General features: G+C 33.0%; 2 protein-coding genes across 3 annotated transcripts in view; both read left to right on the forward strand.

Moving 5' to 3' along the window:
• Nucleotides 1–16,419, forward strand: part of Unr (cold shock domain-containing Unr) — a 45,540-nt gene that overhangs the window by 14,562 nt on the left and 14,559 nt on the right. For both annotated transcript variants that reach the window (XR_012481014.1, XM_074259519.1), the window contains exons 4-6: nt 11,460–11,650; nt 11,726–11,936; nt 12,037–12,266. Coding sequence is in view for 1 of the 2 variants with exons in the window: in XM_074259519.1 (XP_074115620.1) it covers nt 11,460–11,650; nt 11,726–11,936; nt 12,037–12,266 (632 nt within the window). In the remaining variant the exon portion in view is untranslated. The remainder of the gene's footprint in view (nt 1–11,459; nt 11,651–11,725; nt 11,937–12,036; nt 12,267–16,419) is intronic.
• Nucleotides 419–1,592, forward strand: LOC141538239 (uncharacterized). The gene is made up of 3 exons (XM_074259618.1): nt 419–462; nt 639–1,223; nt 1,411–1,592. The coding sequence occupies exons 1-3, from the start codon at nt 441–443 to the stop codon at nt 1,590–1,592; spliced, it is 789 nt and encodes a 262-aa protein (XP_074115719.1). The 5' UTR covers nt 419–440.

A 16,419-nucleotide genomic window follows, 5' to 3' on the forward strand; every position in this document is an offset into this window, starting at 1 on the left:
ACGTTTTATCGGAATACCTCTACAAAGAATTTCGGAACGTAAGTTACCAAAAGTGAAAGAGGTTATGCGTGTGTTTTTCTACCAACTTAAAATTTTAAAGTATTCAATCAAACAAAGTGCTAAAAATTCAGTTGACCAAGTTATTGAACTGTGGAGAAAAAATCAGATTCCAACTAGTGGAGCTCCTAATGCAGTCAAAAATTTCTTCGCTATCACAGTCAATGGTTAAAATTACAAAAAAATTTCGATAAAAAGAATTCAGCGCAAAACCAAAAGGAAATGAAATTTCAGACTGATCTTGAACAATTATTCGACATTGTGAGCGAAAAATCCTTAAAAGTGCTTGATGATAATATTAAAAGTTGTATTTGGATCAAAAATTCGGTACCCATAAAGAGATTCTTTCTAATAATGTACCTGTATCAAACTTAACCACAACTATGATGGGAATAGATGAGAGTAGTAAGTATCTGAGATATTTAATTATTATAAAGTCAGGTAGTAGTGTAACTTTTCATAGATGACTAGATGACATTTGACTAGACAATTTTTGGAGTCCTTTCTTAATTATTTGTCATCAAAATGAATAAATTCTATACATTTTCTTCGTTTAATTTATAAAACAGATCTTATTCCAGACTTAGATCAACCGTCTACCAGTCATGCGATTGTTCCAAGTGAAAAATCAGAGTCGATCTCTACGTATATATTAAGTGGAGTTACAAATTTTGGATCTGATTCAGAGTATGAACCTCCAATTCCGACAAAACGAGCAAAACTTGATGTCTTAACTCCTGAAGTCATTTTTGGACTCGACCGAGCTAATGTCAGCAGTAGAAATGCGATGTTTATTATTGCTCCGGTTTTACTAGCAGTAGGTATTAAAATTGAAGATACAACGCTCAGTTATAGTTCAATTCAACGAGCTCGTATGCTTCAAAGAGAAGACATTGCTAAAGGACTTAATGACAACTTTAAGACACACGATAAATACGTTGTGCATTGGGACGGAAAAATGCTGAATGACCTTGTTGGATCAAAATCTGTGGAACGGCTACCAGTTATTTTAACTGCATTTGGTACCGAACAATTACTTGGGGTTCCAAAAATGAATTCTGGGACGGCAGACAATCAAACATCAGCCATTTTATCGACATTGAGTGAATGGGGTATTACTAATTATGTTAAGGCGATGTGTTTTGACACGACGGCAGTTAATACAGGTAACTTATCAATGATAATTTAATCTAAAAAATATTTAATTATTAACGTTCTAGTTTAATTTTTATTGCTTACTGAATTTCACTTTTGAAATTATTGAGAATTATTTACTCATTTGGATTTTAAATATAATCTACAATTTGTTGAAAATATTAAATTTAACGATAGTTATCTATTTTCTTTATACAGGAATTCATAACGGTACATGTAAGGCAATTGAAAAGACTTTGGGAAGAGAGTTAATCTGGTTACCATGTCGTCACCACATTTTTGAGATCATATTGAGAAGTGCATTTGAAGTATATTGGCCTGTGTCATCTGGGCCAAACGTACCAATGTTCGGAAGATTTAAAAATCATGGGATGAAATAAATAAAACTAATTATAAATCTGGAATTGAAGATACTGTTGTTGCTGATATCATTTTGGATAAAAAAATGAAATATCTAGTTTAATTGCACAATTCTTACAGGTATGATTTAACTGCGATTTTAAGAAAAAAATTTTCTTGTTTCTGACAAATTTTTAATTGTTTTTGATAGTTACTACAACCCCGAGATGACTATAAAGAATTGTTGGAATTGTCGTTGATTTTCCTTGGAGAAATGCCTCAAGAAGAAATTTTTTCAAAACGTCCTGGTGCAATTCATCATGCTAGGTGGATGGCGAAGGCAATTTACAGTTTAAAAATGTTTCTATTCAGAAATGAATTTAAACTTTCTAATAAAGAATTGGACGGTCTTCGGCAAATTTGTATATTTATAGTTACACTGTATTTAAAAGCTTGGTTTTCATCAACTTCTGCAACAACTGCTGCTAATCATGACTTGCAGTTTTTGAAAAATTTATTCGAGTACAAAAATATCAATTCATTGATTTCTTCAGCAACTTGTGAAAAATGATTTTGCATTTATGGTATTTAAGTGATGAACTTGCCATTTTATCATTATTTGACGATACCGTTTCATTGGAAGTAAAAAAATATTGTTGGAGCTGTTAATACTCGTAACGGTACAGATTCTAAAGCTAAAAATTTATAATTGATAAAAACGATTTGAATTCATTAACACAAAAAGTCTGAGTGACTTTGTTTCTAAAAAGTCTTTAAATCTCTTTAAAATCTTTGATTTACCATATGACTTCCTTGATAAAGATATTGAATCGTGGCCTACTAATGACAGTTACATTGAAAATAAAGAATACTTTAACCAATTGAAAGTTGTTAATGATTCAGCAGAACGAGCTGTTGCATTAGTTAGTGAGTATAATCAATGCTTGACAAAAATGAAGAGCAATTCCAATACTTATTGCAAATTATCAAAGAACATCGAAAAAACTACCCAAACTGCAATAGAGGAAATTATTTACAGTAAAAGTGTACCGTTATGTTGAAAATATTGAAAATTATATGGCAGTTGATAATTAAATAAATAAATTCTTCGATAAAAAAGTGAAACACATGTGAAACACACTAAATTGAATTATATATTTAAAAAAATGCACTAATTTTTTGTTTTAATGTAATCAAACATGTCCAAGACTAAAAAAACTAATTAAAAAAATAGTTCATAACATATTTCTATTCATAGAAACTCAAATTTGTCTAAATTTCCTTGAAACTCACAGAATAAATTGAAATTTTTCGAATTATTGATCAAAAACTAGAAAAATTGATATGCATTGATGTTTGACGATGAATATCTCGTAAACGCTCAACTTGATCGAAAAATCATAAGAGACCATTTTTATAGAGCAGTAAATTTCCTACAAAACTATGAGTTTCATCATTCATAATGATTTTTTTCATTGAGTTATAAAATTCATAAGAAATAAAAAATTTTCCCAAAAATAATCAAACTTTAACCGTTAATATCTTTTAAACGGTTGGGTTTACGAAAAAAATCGTAAGAGACCTTTTTTGTAGAGCATTCAATTTCCTACAAAATCTGAGGAACAAAATATTTTTTCAAGTAGTTGGAAGCGAGATATAAATTTTTCTATCTGATAATAAGAAAAAATAGAAAACTGTAAGAAGGAGGACCTTCCCGTTACAATTAAGAACTCATGCTTGGAGAGGCTTTCTTAGAGGTGTCTAGGAACCTATTTTTCAGAGTACCAAACGAAAAAAAAATATTCTTTTTTTTTGAATCACCCTAATATATATATATATATATATATATATATATATATATATATATATATATATATATATATATATATATATATATATATAATTTCTGCGACGCTTGCACTGCATTTACTAAAAAAATAAAATTAATTGAAATCAATTATTTGAGATTTTCTATATCTTTGAAAAGATTATGGGATCAAAACTCCACAAGAACTCCGTAGAAAGATCGCATTAACTCTGTAAACACTCCGAGAAAGCTCTAAAAACTCGGCTAGAACACCGGCAATACTCCGTGCATACTCCGCGAGAACACCAATACTACTACGTGAATACTTCATGAAAACACCAGCAATACTCCGTGAATACTCCATGGATACTCCGTGAGAGCACCGACAATATTCCGTGAATACGGAATAGCTGTGAATCTTGATTCACAGCTACACACAATGCTCCCGATGTTTGTGTCCATGCGTTGGTGTTTTCAAGAGCTGTTTGCATCAGCAAGGTAGTTATTGTTATGTTGTTTCCTGTGCCGACTATTGTGAGGTCATCGGCAAATAATTAAGCTTTTAGTGGGGTTAGAATTGTCTCTAGAATTGGGTTGATTGAAATTAGGAAGAGGATAGTGCTTAGTACCGTTTCTACTGGGCATAAAAATGTGTTATTGTACCTGACTTTGATTGTACGTTGGAGCAGGAAATTCTTGATAAAAGCTTGGCTATTGCCAGTGCGATTAGCTTCTTCGAGTACTTTGATGACGTTTTTTTTTACATACCATTTCGAATGCGTTTTCGATGTCTCTTGATACTGCTATTAAGTGTTGTTTGTTTACGAAAGCGTCGCAGACTTCTGCTTCTAGTGTTGCTAAGTAGTCGATGGTGGACTTGAAGTTTTGGAATCCGAACTGATGCTTGTCAATCCAGCCTTCTTTTTCCATTTTTCATTTTAGCTTTTTTGCTACGATTTTAGGATTCTACACATGTTACACTAGGGTGTCCTTTCTTTCCCAAGTTGATTTTTTTTCGCTGCCGCCTGGGAAATTAAATGCTTTACAAAAAAGTTCACTTATAATTTTTCGATAAAATCAATCCTTTAAAAGTTATTTGTGGTTAAAGTTGTCAATCTTGCTATGAACTCTCATGTGTTATAGTCATTTATTTAATTGATACATGTTTTAAAAATTTTATTCAAAAGATCAACAGTTACAGTAACGTTAACAATGCGATGCATCGAATACATTTTTAATATTATTGCCGCTTATTTGTATTTTTTCTGTCTCTATTCACATTCATTTGTTAAGAAATTTTTAGTCGCATTATTAGAGTACCGATAAAATTAAATTTTACAAACCAGGTGCATTTCACCATGCAAAGTAGATGTCAAAAGCAATTCATATATATAAATACTAGCTGACCCGGCAAATGTTGTTTTGCCATATGAATTATTCTAGTGCATGAAAATATATCTTATTTATTGTAAGTGTGCGCGTATGTGGTATATGAGTGAAGATCTTAATAAAACGTAACATACTCATTCTTAGGACGATTTCTGAGGTTAAGTTCTAAGCTGAGTAAATCTGTCGGTTAGTTATTTAATGAAAGCAATTCAAAAATTTTCGAAACTCGATAAAATTTTCACTTTTACCGTATTTTCGTGGAATAACAATCGAACACGTTATCCTCTCGAGTTCCTGTAAATTACATCTGAAAGCTTATTAAGCAATCTTTAATTTGCATATTTATATATTTTTTTACATTAAAGAGTTTATGAATGACAGAAATTTGAATTCTTCTAATTCCTCAAAATTTGAAACTTTTACTGTTTCATCGCAAAATGACTTCTGAATGCGATGATTTGTAAAGTTTTTGTAAATTGCACCTCAAAGCTCATTACATAAACTTTAATTTCCATACCTCACTATCAGTCTAGATCAAAAATTTCCTACACTCTCAGACAGATCTAATAAAATTATACTTTTGCATTTGTTTTGATGTCATTATTTTATTGTAACAGAAGTTATATATTATGATCAATATTATATTGCAAAAAATTTATCTTTGTTATTTAAGTAATCTACTCCCATTTTGGCTGCCAAATGGTCTTTTTTTAATTTACTAGAATTCAAATTTGCGCGCGCCTTACTATAGCGTTTGCATATATTTTCATGCTCATGATATATTCGACCAATCACGTTACGAATAGTTTGATGCCACATACATTTCATCTCAATTTTATATAAGGATTGTAACTTTTTTTTAAAATTGTATATACAACGAATTCTGAAACTATTAGTCAACAATATTAATCTTTTTGTGCAATGGAGTATACAATTTTTTTTGTAAAAATTGTGGATTATAAATGTATTAAATATTATAAATGTTGGATCATAACAAAGACACAGTAATACTGTACCTTCAATATTTATGATAAGTTTGATTAAATTAATTATATATTTGAAAATTTTACCTTTTTTTCTAAATAACTTTTAAACAAATTTATAATTTTGTTTTAATGTTTACTTTTAAAATGTATTTGAAAAATTACACTCGACGAAACTTGCTATTATGCTCCTCCCAAGCGGAGTTGGCAAACCGAAACCTTATTGATCAGCTATTGACCGGGGTTAGAAAATATAAAATTCTATTAAAAAATAGGGGTTGATTGTAGAAGGGTGAAAATTGAGAGTAATATGAATTTTTTTTATTCTAAGTCATGACAAAATAAAAATATTATACTTGCCAGAAAAATTAAAGTTCATAATAAACAAATAAAATATAGGGGTCGATTGTAGAGGGGTGAAAAATTAAGAGTAATATAAAATTATTTATTCTAAGTCATGACAAAATAAAAAAAAATTCTTGCTAAAAAATTCAAGTTTACAATTAACAAATAAAAAATAGGGGTTGATCGTAGAGGGGTGAAAAATTCAGAGTAATATGAAATTTTTTATTCTAAGTCATGAAAAAATGTAAAAAAATTCTTGCAAAAAAAATTAAATTTTTTAATTAACAAATAAAAAATAAGGGTTGATCGTAGAGGGATGAAAATTTAGGATTGTATGTATATTTGTATGCTGTATCATAAAAAAATAAAAACTTAAAATTTTGTCTAAAAAATAAAAAAAAATTTAGGGTCGGACTACCCTTAACATTTAGGGGGATGAAAAATAGATGTTGGCCGATTCTCAGACCTACTCAATATGCTCACAAAATTTCATAAGTATCGGTCAAGCCGTTTCGGAGGAGTATGGCAACGAAAACTGTGACACGAGAATTTTATATATTAGATATGTATATATATAATTCACCACCAAAATTTCAAATCAATTTACCCCACCGTTTTTGAGTAATTAGTTTTCGAAATTGCATAATTTACCTGTAGAGGTATAGAGAGATGGTAAAGTTACTATGAAATTTTCCGTACCATTCGAGTGATGCAAATAATTTCATATTAACTACACCATCTCTCTATACATCTGCGTGTAAATAATGCAATTTCAAAAATTGATTACTTAAAAACGGTGTGGTGAATTGATTTGAAATTTTCGTAGTGAATTATTAATATATTTATCTTTAAAAAAAAAAAATTTCTTAATTTTATTGAAATACGTCTTGCAGGACCCAACTACTTTAATCATTTTTCGTTTTACGTGAAGTGATTTATCTGGATCAAAAAAAGCCAGAGCAGTTTTTCACTAGTTAAATACCACCGATGGTTTTTGAATTTGTGCAATATTGCCTCAGAAATTTTCTTATCAGTCGTCCTGTATTGATACATAGTCTTGATATAATTTAAATCTTGGTATGAAGCTGATGCTGCAAGAAGTGCCACGAACCAAAGTGACACATAATAAATACTACATTGATAAAAAATTTAACTTGATTCAAGAGCAAGAACTTTGAAGATATATATTATTATTATGAGTTTTACTTGTATACCAATTCTGGCTTTTACAAGACTGATTGTCTCAGCGTCTCCACATATAGTTTTCTCTCTATTATCATCGTATGCTCTTCGCTTTTTTTTTTTTTTTCTATATTATCAACACAATCTTTCAACCCTCATCCACTTTTATTATCAACATATTCCAATATATCTCTCCACTTTTTATTATCAACATATCTGCTCTCTCTTTCAATTATCAATATATTATTCTTGCACACATCTTTCATTACTCTCCATGCGGCTGTGAACCGACTTGTGCTTTCTGTATTGCATTTATCCTATTCCTCACCTCTTTCGATCGGTTGTTGGAATAGTGGCGATGGGGAAACCACAGAGAAAACCCATGCCAGTACAGTTCGGCTACCGGAGCGACCCCCGACGGTTGGTGTTGGAACTATTCTAACAACCGTCGGGGCTCGAACCCTCGCCTCACGGCATGATGTGCGACCGAACTAACGGGATAATGACAGTCCGCTCGGCCATCATGCCGCTACTTTGAAGATATATATTTTCAGCAAATAAATTGTTTTTGATATCTAGCGTGCATGGTGGAATGCATCTGGCTTGTAAAATTTGATTTCATTGGCACTCTAATAAGGCGATTATAAATTGCTTAACAAATAAATGTAAATAGAGACAGAAAAAATAGAAATAACCAGCAATATTATTAATAATGTATTCGATACATCATATTGTTAACGTTACTGTAACTGTTAATCTTTTGAATAAAATTTTTGGAACATTTGTAGATGAAATAAATGTCTATAACATATGAAACTTCATAGCAAGACTGAAAAACTGTGATAATGACCATAAAAACAACTTAAACCACAAATAACTTTTAAAGGATTGATTTTATCGAAAAATTATAGGAAAACTTTTTTGTAAAGCATTCAATTTCCCATCAGAATATGCATCGATCATAGTCGTAGTGGCATTTTTTTCGACGAAAAAAAATTAATTCCAAAAAGTTCCAAATTCCCATGTTATTTAAATGGGAAATGTAATTCGATTTGGGCACGGTTTAATTTGGTAATTAAGAGCTTATTCATGTCAGATATTTTTTTTTTAGGTCAAGAACTAAAAATCCAGGGGGTGGCTGCGAAAAAAAATCAACTTGGGAAATAACAGACACCCTAATATACCCTAATATACATATGGGGCATTCCATGCCAAATCACCGAGGTTTTGGCCCGACCCCCTTCGACTTCGCTGAAAATTTTTTATCATTTTCTACCCTACCAAAGACATTTTTCTAAATTTTTTCAGACTTTTTTACCCAACCCAAAAAAAGTTACGAATTTTTGAAAAAAAAAAAAAAAAAAACGCTCTTTTTTTTCAAATTGCTGTAACTTTGACACAAATTAACCTTTTGGCACTTTGTTTTTTGAAAAATTTTCTTTTTAATTGTAGTTTTCAGAAAAAAATACAAAAAATTTTTCGGAAGTCACGATATATAAAATATTTCAGTTTTTTCAATAAAACCGTAATTTTTTCTAAGTCCGAAACCTTCGATTCTAAATTTTCTTGTCTTAAAAAAAACTTCAATTAATACTCTATTTAACCTTGGCATTCCGAAGTTGTGCCCACTTTACCTTATATTTATATTTTTTTTTTAATTGAAAAAATAAAATTTTTGAAAATTGGATTATTTTACAAAAAATTGCATCAAATTTATTTTGGATCCCTCGTAAAACCTCAGAGGTTGTATATAATTGAACCAAAACAACATAAATTGTATAAGTATATAAGATTAACATTATTTTATTTAAGTATAGTGTTGTACATTGAATTAAATCTTAATATTATTTCTACTTTCCTCCACTCAATGATTATTTTCTCAGATTCTTAATCGTACTATGTTGTTTGCAAATTTGTGATGAAGAATAAGACTTGACCTCTACTACAAAATTCAATAAAGGTATAATTTGATGAATTTTTTGTGTTGCCGGTATCGGTTTCGCACTTTTAAAACGTTCTTCTAAATTTTCTTTCATTAAATTACAGTCGTCAATTTTAGAGAACCGAATATTTATACTTGGTAAGTTTCTTGAGCATCACTCAAATAATTGTGTCGGTGTTAATATCTGTAAATGAGGTGGCAACTGTAGGCTAGCACGTGCGGCCATTCGTTTTAAGGTTCCTCCTATTCCATCGCATGGTGCTTTGCCGTGAGCCGTAGCAAAAAAATTCCACTCAACAGTTACTCCAAATTCTTCCCTATAATAAGATAAATTGATAAAATGTTTATAATTCTTGTATTGTTGAGGTGCACCATCCGCAAAAAAGAAAATTTTACTAACTTCAGATGACATAGATTTAATGAATTCAATAACGACACCAGAGCAAAGATGAACAACAATCGCATCATGGTTTAAACAATTAGATATGATTGCCATACTCTGATGGTTAAATTCATTATTTTGTTTACAGTAAATAACTACAGTGTGAACCGTCGCTTGGTCGTTATTCCAATGAAACCCTGGAGCAGTAGCGTCTTGAATAACGAATGCATAATTTTCGGCAAAATCAACAATCACTATACATTCATTTTCTTGTAAAGGTTCTTTCAACTATCTTAAGTATGCTGCTTGCTCTTTTGCAATAAAATTGTGTGGTAAAAAAGCGTTTAATTTTTCACCAAAATCATTTGTATTCTTGATTGTAGTTTCGAGAGTTACTCGTGAAGTAGAAACCCATTGTTTGTACTGAATATTAAGTCAGAATTTCTTAAGCGGGCCACTAAAAATCGACTATTCGATTTTGATATATCTATGTGTATATTTTGGTAGCTTGATAGGTTGAAAGTAATACCCTAAAATGATTTTTGAAAATTTCAATTTTTCAAAAATTTATGATCAAGTAAAAATTCCGAGTACTTTTTTTTTAAATTAAAATATATCAGTGAATAATTGCTGGATTTTAATGAAACTTTGTTTGTATGCTAAGGAATAGCAGATGAATAGAATAAAAATAATTTACGTAACAAAAAAAAATTGTTTATAATTGATTAGTTTCATAATAAACAAATGGTAATTTAACTAACTTCTCGGTGTTGTAGAAAAAATTTTTTTTTATAAAAATATTCGTTGAACTATTAACTAAATGATGGCACAAGAAAATTTTAGTGCTCTCTTACCAGGAAAAAGATATGAACGATTGAATGTGGTAGACAGCGGCCGAGGCGGACGTGCTACGCCGAGCGCTGCTTCTATGCCGAGCTTCCGAACATACTTCTACCTTCTGTAATTTTCCAGGCTAAATAAAAATTTAAAAATAAATGACATTATTAAATATTTACTAAAATTTAGAATTTATTTTTTTACAGATTTTGTAACTTTCATGACAGAACTTTTGCAATAATTTGAAATAATTTTACACTCAAGAGAAATATTTTTAGTCATTTACATTTTTTCTATAGCTCTTCTCATTCACAAGATAAATGCGAAAAAACGCAAATTTCATGGAAAAATCAAGTTGAGGCCTGCACTACCTCGCCAGTTCGAGTTACGGCTTGGCCGCAATAGACACTTTTGTAGAGTATTCAATTCTGAAAAAAAAAAAAAAAAAAAAAAAAAAACCCGTCTATGCTAAAAGCGATGTTATGAAATCCAACTGGGCTATAGAAATTTAAAGATAAAAAATTTGAGTTTCTGTGTTTTTTTAATGAGAAATCTTTACACGCCTTGGTCGAGAACTTATTATTAATATTAAAAGCTCAAACTTTCAGGGAATGTTTTTTTTTGGGTTCTTGTAACAAAATTTCACGATGAAATCTAAAAAAAAAAATAGTTGAAAAAAAAGCATCCTTGGCGCAAAAAGTATTTAAATTTGAATTCTGAACATTAAGTAGTTGATACGTACTTGAAAGTACCCCGTGTAATCTATCAATTAATTATCGAGAACAAGATAATTAATTGATCCTTTAGCATAATTAACTGTGAGGCAGTGAAAAAAAAAAAAAAAATTGAAATAAACGCAGAGTTCGAAAATAATTGCAATTTGAATTTTTCAGCTCAGAGTTGAAATTTTTTTTAGCCCCAAACAACGCAGAAATTTAAACTTTTCGTTTAGAAATAATAAAAAAATGATTAAAAAAAATTTGACTTCGTTTTTTGGATAGTTGAAAATGTGTTCATAATTTTTTTTTTCATTGATGATAGGTATTAAGTGAAGAACGAGTGACGGGAAATGTGACTACTGAACTTCAGGCTAATGGTGACTCTCAAGGTCGTATTAGTTATGAGAATCGAGGTGAATGTTTTTTTCTGCCATATACCAAAGATGATGTCGAAGGAAATGTTACTTTGAGAGCTGGTGATAAAGTCTCCTTTCAGATTGCAACTAACCAACGGTATTTATCATTTTCGTTGAGTTATATAATGTAAGTATTGAAAACAGTACTAACTATGTATGATATTTCTTACAGAGGAAATTTAGGTGCTTGTCACGTGAGACTTGAGAATCCAGCACACCCTGTTCGTTATCGCGGTGTGATATGTACAATGAAGGAAAGTTTTGGATTCATAGAACGCGCAGATGTAGTCAAAGAAATATTTTTTCACTTTAGTGAGGCCAAATCATTGAAAGAAGAGTTAAAACTAGGAGATGACGTTGAGTTCATAATACAAACGCGTAATGTAATGAAGTGTCACAATATAATAATAAACTATATAAAAATGAAAAATTTTTCTATTTGCAACAGTCACTGTTTGTAAACAAACTATGTATTTTTTTCAGGGAAAAGAAGTTGCGTGTAATATTACTAAATTACCGCCAGGTTCTATCATCTTTGAAGAAATCAATAATGAAATTATTAAAGGTCAAGTATTAAAACCATTGGAGAGAGGAAATACAGCGCGTCATCAAAATGATCCACTACCCGGACGTATTCGCTACCGAGCTGCTGATTATTCTGAAGAAGAAATCCCATTTGGTGATAAAGATCAAAAAGGCGATTTTACTCTTAAGTACAGCTTTAAAAAATTATAATTATATTTTTACAGTTTATTTTGGTTCTAAGCAATTACTTAGAGGTGTTAGAGAATGATTGTCTAGTTTTCTTTTACAATTAAATTATCTTTTAATTTGAATCATCCAAGATCATTCCTGATTACCATATGTGAACGAAATTAGGTGTAAACTATAAATTAGAATATCCAAAAACAATACACTCTATTACACTCTATTACGATAGACTTAAAAACACTATTTTTTGAATTTTCAAACCGCAATAACTTTCGAATGAATGAACTGATTTTCATCCGGTTGGCAGCATTCAATGCAGTTTTTTAAGTTCTATAAATAATTTTCAAGTTGAAATTGATCGAGATAGGAATTTCGGAGTAATCCCGAAAAAACAATTTTTCGGTTTACTTTCGACAACGATAACTCACGAACAGATTGACCGATTTTCACGCGGTTACAGCATTCGACGCAGTTTCTCAAATTCTATGATAAACTTTGAGACACAGATTCATCAGACCGGAAATTTCGGTGTAATTAAAAAAAACCATTTTTTTTTTTCGATTTTTTTCGTCAACGATACCTCATAAACGAATCAAACGATTTTGATCGGCTTTTTTTTTAAGTTTCTCAAAATCTAATGGTCCAAATCGGTCTAAATCGTGTTTAAAATCTAAGTTCTAAGAGGTTGACACACACACACACACACACACACACACACACACATATATATATATATATATATATATATATATATATATATATATATATACGTAGATACAGACACCATCGCGGTGATAGTCAGGAAAGCTTCTTAGGACCTTGAAACGTCGAGATCTGATGAAAACTCGATTTTTGCAAAACGGAGTGAAAACAATAACTTCCCGATTTTTGAAAGTCGTCGGTTTTCATAGTGGGAAGTTAAAAAGGAATTCTTCATAATTTAAGATTTATCAACCTCAATTTTTAATTTTAAATTATCTAATGTCCATTAATATTCGCGATTATGTTATTGATTCAACCTTGCCGAGCATAAAATTTCCTGTGAAATATTGCTTTTAAAGCTGTTTTTTATTCGTCCTTGTTTTAACTTCCCACTCAGAAAATTGAAAATTTTCACAAATAGGGAAGTGATTGGTTGTGAATTATCGTTGTCAAAAAAATCGAAAATAGTGAATATTTCAAATTTCTCCAAAGTTTTTGGTCTGATCAATTTGCGTTTAAAAGTAAATCAAAGGATTCGAAAAACTGCATCAAATGCTGCCAACCGCGTGAAAATCGATTTTTCATTCAAAAGTAATCTCAGTTTGAAAATTTAAAGAATACTGTCTTACCAAACTTCTGTCAGATTTTTGAGCTCAAAGGGCTCAAAAACGTCATAAGTGTAAACACAAGCGTTTAGGTATGGAATTTTGGGGAAGTTGCAGATGGCCTTAAAGGTCAACCGTTTTCCAAACTTTTAACTTCTCGTTGAGAAAATCAATGATTTTCGAAAAATCGGGAAGTTATTAGTTTTACCCCGTTTTGTAAAAATGAAGGTTTTAACAGATCTCGATGTTTTGAAGCCTTAAGAAGCTTCTTGACTATTTCTACGATGATGTCCGTACGTCTGTATGCATGTGTATTTTTTTTTTTTTTTTTTTTTTTTTTTTTTTTTTATATATAGAAGAGGTAAAATCCGTTTACGTATACTAGAACTAGGTGTTTACTTCGGTATATCGGACTCAGAAGTCGATATTATTTTGCAACAATATCGACTAAACATCTTCCTCTCTCCTGTCCCCATAGATGTTACGGGGGAGACTAGATCGGAACCGCGTTGGCATTGCTTCAATCCAGTCCATGTTGTGTCTCACGGCGCCTGCTTCTGGTTTCTATTGGTTACTGGTCCCTTTCTGCGGTTTTTTTTTGTGAAAGGCGCTGTGCGTCGGCTGCGACAGCTAACCAGTTTTCATCTTTTTTGATCATGCAGGTTACTAAGCTCTTGAGGAAGAACGTGGTGCCAGTTGTTTCTTCGGTGCTGCTTTTGTAGTCCTTCCACCGATCACACTCGACAATGACAGTATAAGCACGTTGGCGTGCTGTGCAAATCCATCTTCAAAAGATAGGCATTAAACTGCCCATGTACCGTTAATAGCTGGATCAGGAAGAAGTCCGTGTGCCTGTGCTTTCGAGAAAGCCAGACATCTATGTTCGGGATCAGGCGCGCCGTCCATCTGCCCGTCTCTCCCTATGTCCATCGGTTCTGTCACTCTTGCTGCGTTTCCGCCTTCATCCTCGTTCTTGCGTCTTTCATGTTTTCGTCACTGTTTTTAGCGTCATAGAGTTTTGCTCTCAAACGCTAGTAAATCGATGGGCGTGGCTCCCGCAATGACCAATATAGCCGCCTCGGAAACCATTTGGTAAGCACAGGCAACCCGGAGAGCGCCTCGCCGCTGCACTGCTTCTATCTTTTACCGGTAGGTCTTTTGTTAGCGTAAAAGGTGTTGGTTTGCCATTTTTTCCGTAATGTCTTTTCTCTCGCGACGAGTGTTTAGGAAACAACTCCGCTACAATGCTGTCCATTAAGGCAGGAGACTTCGGCACTTCTGGTGAAGTCTTTCCAAGTCATTTAGTGATAATTTGGTAGGCTATATCCCAGATGTCATTGTCGAGATCGTTACTGATCTCTTTCCACAACATCGCTTTTCTAGCTTTGATGGCTTGGTTTAGCGTCTTTTTGGCCTGTTTGTACTCGTTTCAATGTAAGTCCTGGCTTGGGGAGCGTTTCACGGCTTTCGTTGCGCGGCGACGTAGCTGATGGAATATTCTGCAAAGTTCTGCTATGTCTGTTGACCACCAGTACACTGACCTGTGGAAACTCCAGTTTTCCAGCCGCGGCATAGAAGCGTCACACGCGGCAACAACCTCCTTCATCATATTTAGCACTGCCTTTTCCGTCTCGCTGCAGGTATCCTGAGTCGGGTTGTTCTGAAAAATAGACTAGCTCCGTGCAAGTGAAGTTCGCAGTGCCTTTAAATCGAGCTTCCTGGCATTCCATTTACGTGGTCGATGATCACGACGCGGTACCGTAACAGGTTCTAATCGAATGCTGAATGTCACATGTTGGTGATCACTACCATTGTATTCCTCTGACACTGTCCAATCCCCGATCATGTTCGCGATCCTTGGAGTCGCCAACGTGATATCGAGGATAGATTCCTGGTATCCTAGTCTTCTAAAAGTCGTAGTGTTTTCAGTGTTCAGTACTATGAGGTCGAGTCTTGCTGCGAAGTCTGCTACTTCGTTTCCTCTGGTGTCAGAGAAGTCAGCACACCCCAGAGAATTCAGCTGATTTAACGTTGAATTCACCAGCTACGATGACTTCGCCGTCGAGCTTACCGATGGTGTCTTCTATGTTTGTCAACTTCTGGCGAAACACACTAATCCCTTCGTTGGGTGAAAGGTAGACACTCATCTAGTAGGTCGTGGAAGTCTTGAGTCAGATGAAGCCTACTCCGCTTCCGTTGTTGTTGACAGTGACCTTTTATGAGTTTGCTATCCAGATCGCTGCTGTGTCAGACTTAGCTGAGAACCATCTTTTTCCTTCGATGTTTAGATATTGCTCGCAGATAAGACAGATGTCGATTTTATCATCACAGACGCGCTGGCGCAGCAGATTTTGCGCCAAAGTGCATCTATTCAAGTTGCCTTGCAGTATGCGTGTCCTTTCTGTCTTTTCGTGGCTTCGTCAAGTGCTGTGCGGAATGCCTTGCAAGCTCCGGTGTCAAAAATATAGCATAACCGTCCTGGGCGTCCTTGTCATAAGTGCAAAGGAAGCATTTTAGCTTCTCCGTGCAGTTTACGGCCTTGTGGTTTTCTCCGCCACATATTTAGCACCACTTGCTTTTGTCTGGTCCTGCACACTGACGTGTTTGATGTCCAAAATCAAGACATTTAAAGCAGCGGGTTACTTCAAAAACTGGGCGTATACGGCAGTTAACCCAACCGATCTTTATACGGGCCTTGTCAAGGGCCTTAATCGCGTTGGCCTCGTCTATCTCGCAAAAGGCTGCTCGATTGCCTCGTGGTGTGGGTTTTGTCAGATTTACCCGTTTGATCTCCAGGCTGTTAACGAATTCACGTTTACGTACTTCGCGGACGTCTCCCTCAGTAGAG

Source organism: Cotesia typhae, unplaced genomic scaffold (assembly GCF_013202065.1).
Source record: "Cotesia typhae breed Kobodo isofemale line unplaced genomic scaffold, CoteBio_Ctyphae contig_20, whole genome shotgun sequence".
NCBI lineage: Eukaryota > Metazoa > Arthropoda > Insecta > Hymenoptera > Braconidae > Cotesia > Cotesia typhae.